Consider the following 8,393-nt stretch of genomic DNA (forward strand, 5'->3'; position numbering starts at 1 on the left):
ACACTAAAAGCGTCCGACATCCCCCTTCACCCTCACCTTTGTCTTTGCCCCTTCATACAGCTGCATCACAGCTTTAACAAGTCTCTCATTCACTCCTTTCTTCCTCAACGCCCATTCAATGACCTTCCTCGGTACTCGATCAAAAGCCTTTTCTAGATCCACAAAACACATGTACAATCTTCGTTTCTTCTTTCTATAATTCTCCTGCAACATTCTCACCATGAACAACGCATCCACCGTTCCCCTACCAGGCATAAACCCACACTGCATTTCATTAACTGTCACCATACTTCTCAACCTCCTCTCAAGCACCCTCTCCACTACCTTCATTCCGTGCTCTAGTAATTTCACACCCCTGTATGACCCACAATCTCTCACATCTCCTTTGCCCTTATACAACGGCACCAACACACTATGTCGCCAATCCTCAGGTATACCTTCATCATCAAACATACTGTTAGCAATTCTCATCATAACTTCAATTCCTATCACCCCACTCGCTTTAATATGTTCTGCCGCCACTTCCGAAACCCCTGTCGCCTTACCTAGTTTCATTTCTCTAACTGCTTTCTCTACTTCCTCCATCGTCACCTTCTCTATAGGTCCGTGTGTGACCGCGGATTCCACATCTCCATCCCACTCATTCTCTTCATTCATCAACCTTTCCATATGAGCTTTCCACACCTGAGCTTTTTCCACACCCTAACTCTAACCCAAACACATCCATTCCCTATAACATCTTTCCTATCCCTCATTGACTGCTTTGCTACTTTGAACATTTTCCTCGAACTCACATCAAATTCCATTTCCTTCATTAACCTATCTGATGCTTTCGTCATTGCAGTTGCCACTGCCTGTTTTGCAACCTTCTTAGCCTTCCTATACTCAGACTCCGCTTCCTCCGTCATGTCCCTTCTCCATACCCTAAACCTCTCCTTCTTGACTTCCAAAACCCTTCTTATATCTTCATCCCACCACCACGTCTCACCATGCCTACACTTTCCTTTCGTCCATCCACATACTTTATCTGCCGTAGCCAACACACAGTCCCTGTATCTCTCCCAAACATCTCCATCCTTACCACTCTCCCAATTTTCAGCCACCTTCACTTCAAATGCCTTCCTCACCTCTGCATCCTGCAACTTCCATGTCTTTCTCTTTGCCACAAACTTATCCTTCTTCCTTCTCCCCATTTCTTTTGATGTCACATCCATCACAACCATACTATGCTGCAACATACCAGGTATTTTTTCCGTCATCATAAGTATTATTATTTGGCTAGTTTTTACACAGGACGCCCTTCCTTACGCAACCACAGTTATAAGCGGTGGGCCTAGCCTTTGATGATCCAACATCACTCACAAGGCAGTGAGGGTCAGTTTAATGTCATAACCAGGACATACATTTTCTAACAAGTTCAAAACCCCACAAAAAATTTCTGACTACTCCATTGGGTTTAACTAAAGAATACTTAACTAATGAGAGGCTATAAATTTATTTCAAAGTTAATTCAAACTCCATGTTGAAATTGGTTCGTGTTCCTTAAAAACCCAATTGCTTTTTGTATAGTTGAAAACTCGATTAACCCTTTAAATATAACATTGAATATTGATTTAGATTCCAGCCGTTCTTGTTGGTAACAAAAGAGACGTCCCTCCTCATCTCAGAGAAGTTCACTCACATGTTGCTATGTCTTTTGCTAAATTACATGAAATGGAATTTTTTGAAACCTCACCGAAAGATGAAGCAAGGATAAATAGCCATGAATTACATATTCAAAGCAATAGCTTGAACTGTGACGAAAGTGATGACTATCAAACTATTGACTCAGTTTTTGTAACTCTGATTTGCAAATTATTACTTTTGCGAACTGGTCAGACACCGGTGCCCGAGGAACCTGTTAAGCTTAATTTAATAGAAATGAAGCCAGTTATGATCAAAGGAGGAAATGAGTGCGTTTGTTGAAAAAGAACATTTTTTGTCACATTTGTCATTATTTTATGTCATTATCCTAAGTCATTATCAAATATCTGTCGTGTCTGTACAGTTTTTAAATTTTCTACGAGCCTGTTTGGTGTAAAATAAATGTATCGTATATATAGAGTAGGTTTTTTGTTTAATCGTAAAGTATTCATATATTCTTAATTTTTAATATTCTTATATTTTCTTAAGAAATTTTGATTGATTCATTCTTACGAAGCACCGATTTTTTTCAAGCTAACGAAAGTTTTGTAAATATCAATTATTCAGTGCGTCTATTCATACTTTTATATCAAATATATCATTATTCTATCCAGACACATACCTTCCACTTCCACTTCAAGTAATTTCATGCCTGTACTTTTCAGCGCTCTTCTGCTTTTTAGTAGTTTAATCCAATTCTTTTGGTCAGATTTAAAACAATATCCCAAAATAAAATTCGGTTTTTATTCTTTCCAGGTTCTTTTAGTTTTTAAATTTCCGTTTTTCGACCTCAATGTCAACATTCATAATTTTTTCATTTATTCCTCATAACTCTACACATCTAAATAAAATCAAATGAGCCTTTGGGCCGCGCGGTTGCTTGCATTTAAATTTTCCATTCCCGTCCTTCAAGCACGATTCCAGTTAGTGATTCTATATTAAAAAAAATTTTCATAACCGAAAATTTTGTTTCATCAATTTCTATGGGAATTTTGCAGAAACCAAGTCCACCTCTATATTTCATAATTCTTGTATGAGCACTGGACTGAACACTCGACCAAGGACACAGGCCTCTAAACGAACACACACACATATATATATACAGTACAGCCTATGCCCTATAGCACTGATATGCGTAACATCAACCAAATTTGAGATTAGAAAATGGCGAGCGAATAAACGAACTCATAATCCTTTCAAGGCAGGAAATTATTCTAAAAACACCTGCTTTATTAAAAATATAAAATCTACATAAAATAAATTTCACAAATGGTGTTGTGTACTCATTGTCACAAAAGTTACAATTTTATGGCCAATTGAAACAAATGAATAAAAGATTTCAATTTTCAACACGTAACAAGAGAGTAAAATCTTTATGATTTGCTAAACAATCTAAGAAGTATTTTTTATAAAAATATCAAGACCGCTAGTCTCTCGATACTTTGCATGGTAATAAATGGTGCAGAATAATATCAATAATGAAAGCTTGTAAAAACATTCATGAAAAAATTAAGCTTAGTTCAATCGGTTACAAATAAGCTTGACAATTATAAATATCTAATTTGATTTTAATACAAAACCGATTATGCTCATTTCAATTTTCATTGGACAGAAGATATTGATTTGTTCGGGATGTCAATTTTCATGGGAACTAGTTTCTTTCCACCCTGGTGCTTCATTTTCTCTTCCAATTTTTTATTGGCTTTTGAGTGTTTTTTGTCATGGGACTTATCTTCTTTGGATCGTTTTATGCTTTTATCAACTTTGGCTTTACTTTCTTTGGCATCTTTTTTCACATTTTCTTTGTTCACTTTTTTGTTCTTTTTGGATTTATCTTTTAAAGTAAAAAAAAACAATCATTCCAATTGATTGGGAAGGAATTAAACAAGATCTGAATAATTAAAAATGAAATTTATGTAATTGTAATCAGTTAGTTACTGCACTATAGTTTTGTATGTTCTCATTTTTAGTAAGAATTAATGAAAAGTTAATAAAATAAACCCTTCCGTTTGTTTGGCATAATGTATTCAAACTTACAACGTTTTTAGTTTTACAAAGTTTACAAATTCACAGCAAATATAAAATACTTAAATGATCAGTAAATGTTTAATAGTTAAGAGTTCAGTACACCATCCCAGTGAAATACAATTAAGTGCTAGGATGGATATTTACCATTTGGGACAAGTCATCAGTGATGAAATTAAAAAAACCCTCGGAAAGATTTGTATATCAGTGAAACTCACTCCTGCACAAACGTTCTCACATATCTTTTAGCCGTGATTAATTTAGAATTTCATTTCATTTGAAATAAAATCAACTCAGTATATTAACATAAAAACAATAGAGTAACCTTTGGCTTTTGCAACTTTGCATTTTTTATTGATAGAGATTGATTGCTGACAAGCAGGTCCACCACTCAGTAAATTCTTGACAGCTGGAATTGTATTTGTTGTTGGATTACACTGCGAATCCGCTGAAATTATCGCATTTCCATATTTGCATTTTTTGGACGGAGGTTTCGCTAAAAATAATTTTGAATAAATATAAATATGAACATTATTTTCAAAACTTGTCACCTAACACAAAATGCTAGCTGATGAGAATATTGAGCAGTAATGATTTGACTTATAATTCTAACTGAGATAACTATTCAAGGATTGGACCTGCTATCATATGTTTGCACATTTTTGATGTATCTCACTTCTAATTTTGGACAGAGATAGAAATTTTCTCAAACATTTCCATACCACTTTTCATAATCTATAACAGCTAAATAATATTAACAATACTTGAGGACCCAAAGCTGATAAAAAGATGTAAAAAAGATACAATTGCATTGAACAACAAATTGCATTATAGATTTGTATCCTTTAATAATTTAATTATCTTGGTTTTTAAGTGTTCAGCAAGCTTTACTAATTTTAAATATCTTTTGACCAATTATTTTACATTTTTTTCAGTTTGTTAGTAGGATAATTTATGTATAAGGAGATTAGGCTAAAATGACGAATGTCAATAAAACAAAAAAATTAACTAACGACATTTAATCTTGCAAGAAACTTCCTTGGTCAGTTTTTTGCAAGTTCCATTTCGATGTGCCACCTGCTTACCTACTCCGCATGAAGCTGTCTTATTAGTGAGCTGACACGCTTCATACATCCATTCTCCACATTCTTTCTCCTTCTTAGTATTTTTCTTTGCGTCTTTTCATAATTCAAATAAACGTTTTTGTACTGAATGAAAAAGAAATCTTTAAAATAGCAATAAAACCATCTGCATCATGTGTTACATTTTTAGACAGTTCTCAATTAGTAGAATCTCAACACCTGACAATAGCTCGAGAACTTAAGAACTTTATATGGTGACACTATATAAAGTCATGCAGTAATTAGGTTAAGAAATTTTTAACTCAAGATTATAAACTTCCATCATAAACTTCCATTAATCAACAACCAAAAAAATTTAGCTTTTCATTAAAGCAGAAACATATTTTTTCAAACTGAACAATTAATTATGAAAGCAAACCTTTTTTAGCCTCGATTGTCAAAACAATGGCCAGGACAATCAAAATCAAACACAAAATTTTTTGCAACACTGTCATGTTCCTGTTCATTTCATTTGAATTTTACAATTTTAATTTCAATTAAACCTGAAAAAAATCTCAGTATAAATTAAAACAATTTATATTTTGTAATTTATATTTTTGGCTTAAGAACTTTATAGGAAATAAACATCAAAGGCAGAAGCAATGATCCCACATAATCCAGTTTATAAACATCCCTACTGTTACTTTATTTTCAACAATTATATAGGGTACTGTTAACATGCCTAAAATTAGGAAGCTATCAATGCCATTGTATAGAACAAAATTGATCAACTGTTATTTAGCTAAGGTTCAATAAATACCATTAAACAAGAACTTTTATTTGTATAACAAAATAAACATAATATGTACAATGAATCTTTTACTTGCAATTTTGCAAGTAGTAATAGATTCTGCACCTGTCAGAGTTTGATTTTTAAAGATTTAAACATTTTTAAAAAATAGCAACTAATAAGCTTTTTCACCCCAAAGATAAATTTTTAAGTATGTTCTAAAACGTTTGTTAGATAATAACACCATTCTGTACTTTAGGATGATGGAAACTATATTTATTTATGAATTTTATTATATTTTTTATAAACTTTATTTGAAACAGAAATGAGTGTCAATCATTTGAGTCAAACAGAAGGGCAGTCAAGAAAAAATTCAAATGAAAATTTGATATAAGTCCCAACCCAAAAGCTATTATACAATCCAAATGCAAAGTGCCATATCACTCAAATAAAATACTTAATCATAACTTTTAAAAGTTGCATAGCCGTTACTCTGCTTTTTACTACAATAAAATGACATTTGTTTCATATTATATTCGATACCTTCTCACTTAAACTTAAAACTAACTAAAATATATTAATAACTAAATAAACTAATTAAATAGTAATTAATTAATAATAAATTAATTTGTAAACTAAAATCCATAAAATCATGTGTCAAAAATCTTTCTGATCTTGGTATGATGATCACATCACAATTAAATCCAAAATGTTTATCAAATTTAATTAACCTTTTCGCAATTATTTAACAATATTAATTTTTAATTTAAATATTTATTATAACATAAACCACACACAGGCAACTATCATTATTATATGATATAATTATATATATAATATTATTATATTATATATAATTATATTATATATTTATTTATTTTATTTATTTATTTAACAACTGACCAGAGGACATCAAGATGTCTCTTACCCAGTCAGAAAAAAAAAATGAAATAAATAATTATATCCTATAATTTATTATTATTTGATTATGATTTTAGGTTCTTAACTAACAGGTAAAACGTAAAATCTAAATAAAATAAAACTGAAAATTATAAATTCACTGACTCTGCTGTCTCTCTAGTCTAGTCTCTAGTGTCTAGTCTAATCTCTAATGTAATTTGAAAAAAAAACAAGGAAAGTATTTAAAAATTTATGAAAAGAAACTGCTGTTTACTTTTTATATACGACTTAGGAAGAAACTTTAAAAAACGTTACTGCGTATCACGTAACACTCAGTCCGGAAATCACCACTAACAAAGCTAACCTGAACAAACCAGCTCGGTCGGAAATTATTTCTATATCGGGAGATAATAAAATAAAAGCGAACCAAAACAAAGATATTTACTTTCGATCACTTTTTAGACCAAGCCAAGATGGAGCACTATATATATATATATATATATATATTTATTTATTTATATATATATATATATATTGGGTTGAGACTATCTGATATGCAGTTGTTCAAAATATCACAACGTTGCTCGCGTTGTTCAATATGCAATTCTTAAATCAAGAATTTTTCCCAGTGGAGTGGTTTCATATCATGCTTTATCAAGGTAGATAAATCTGGAGTTCAAAAATAATGTAAAATCATCAAAAAACAAGTTAGATCGGGAAAAATTTAGATTAAAAGACATAGGTCGATGCTGTTCTGAATTCTTCAATATATAAGTGACATGCATATAGATATATATATACTATATATATATATATATATATATATATACTATATATATATATATTATATAAGTAATAGTAAATAGTTGACAAATAGAAAAAGCTTGACACTTTTGTTAAAGTTAAAATATTTCATTAAAAAAACTGTACCACTTCAACAAGTCTCTGGTAGAAATGTCCACTCGGCTCTTTTGTCTGACAATGAGTGTATGAAAGCAAAACGGCGGTATAGGAAACCAGAAAGGCTCAACATAAAAAGTTTATAAAGTTTTGATCGAGAGGCTTGGATTGAAATTTTCTCCTATAAACGGTTTTATACTGAAACATTCTCATTAAAACTATAGAGATATACGAATAATTTGTGGGCTGTTGTGAACAAGGCATTGTGCAAAAAATCAAAATGTGATTCAATTCCTACCGACAGTAAATTTATTGCTTGTCAACTTAAAAAATTTTTGTTAAAAAAATTGAGAAGATAAAACAAACGACAGACGTTGTAGATAAGCTCTTGGTAAACACAACGAATATTTACTTTTATCATTTCCAACTTATACTGAGATCTGAGATGGAGTTCTGGAAAATTATAATAGACTCACTGACAAAATATACCACTCTAGGCATGATTCCTACACAATCTAAAAAATATTTAGATCTGTTCATCAGTTTTCAGACTAAAAATTAGTTTAAAATTTGAAAGACGTTTGAAAGTTCAGTTTGGGTGTTATCCTTAATCAGATGCTTAAGGACTTCGATTAGTTATTTTTCGTTTAAATGCTAAAATTAAATGCTTGTTCTCAAAACTTTTTTAAAAAGCGTTCAAAAACTGCAATTAATAGATATTTTTATATTGCGTTAACTATATTCATACAACTGCAATAGCTAAAACAATAAATAAAATTGTATTTAAAATGTGAGAAATGAGAAGATACAAAAATATAAATCATGTTTGACCGAACCTAACACAAATATATTTTTCAAAAATTACCAAAAAATTAACGTCAAATCTCTTCATCTGATACTTGAATGTCGCAGGGCGGCTTCCAACCGTTGAACATTCTGTCTAATTCCTGGGCCACAGCACATGTTAATCGGTCATTATACCGAGAAGCAACAATCTGAAAACCCACCGGAACTTTTTCCTTTTAGAAAATCCC

General features: G+C 31.3%; 3 protein-coding genes across 3 annotated transcripts in view; 1 reads left to right on the plus strand and 2 right to left on the minus strand.

Annotated features, from left to right (window-relative positions):
* Nucleotides 1–1,743, plus strand: part of HELRODRAFT_142806 (hypothetical protein) — a gene marked incomplete at both ends in the record, with an annotated part of 4,600 nt that extends 2,857 nt beyond the window's left edge. The window contains one exon of the mRNA XM_009021167.1: nt 1,618–1,743. Coding sequence (XP_009019415.1) covers nt 1,618–1,743 — 126 coding nt within the window. The remainder of the gene's footprint in view (nt 1–1,617) is intronic.
* A 1,541-nt stretch (nt 1,744–3,284) lies between these two features.
* On the minus strand, nt 3,285–5,296 carry HELRODRAFT_161228 (hypothetical protein; the record flags this gene model as incomplete). The annotated part of the gene is made up of 4 exons (XM_009021168.1): nt 3,285–3,517; nt 4,034–4,204; nt 4,722–4,886; nt 5,209–5,296. 4 exons carry the CDS (start codon nt 5,294–5,296, stop codon nt 3,285–3,287), a joined length of 657 nt encoding a protein of 218 aa, XP_009019416.1.
* A 2,774-nt stretch (nt 5,297–8,070) lies between these two features.
* The window catches only part of HELRODRAFT_184963 (hypothetical protein), a 15,341-nt gene continuing 15,018 nt past the window's right edge, over nt 8,071–8,393 (minus strand). The window contains exon 10 of the mRNA XM_009021169.1: nt 8,071–8,393. Coding sequence (XP_009019417.1) covers nt 8,335–8,393 — 59 coding nt within the window. The 3' untranslated portion in view covers nt 8,071–8,334.

The sequence above is a fragment of the Helobdella robusta genome, assembly GCF_000326865.2.
Source record: "Helobdella robusta unplaced genomic scaffold HELROscaffold_3, whole genome shotgun sequence".
NCBI classification, from domain to species: domain Eukaryota; kingdom Metazoa; phylum Annelida; class Clitellata; order Rhynchobdellida; family Glossiphoniidae; genus Helobdella; species Helobdella robusta.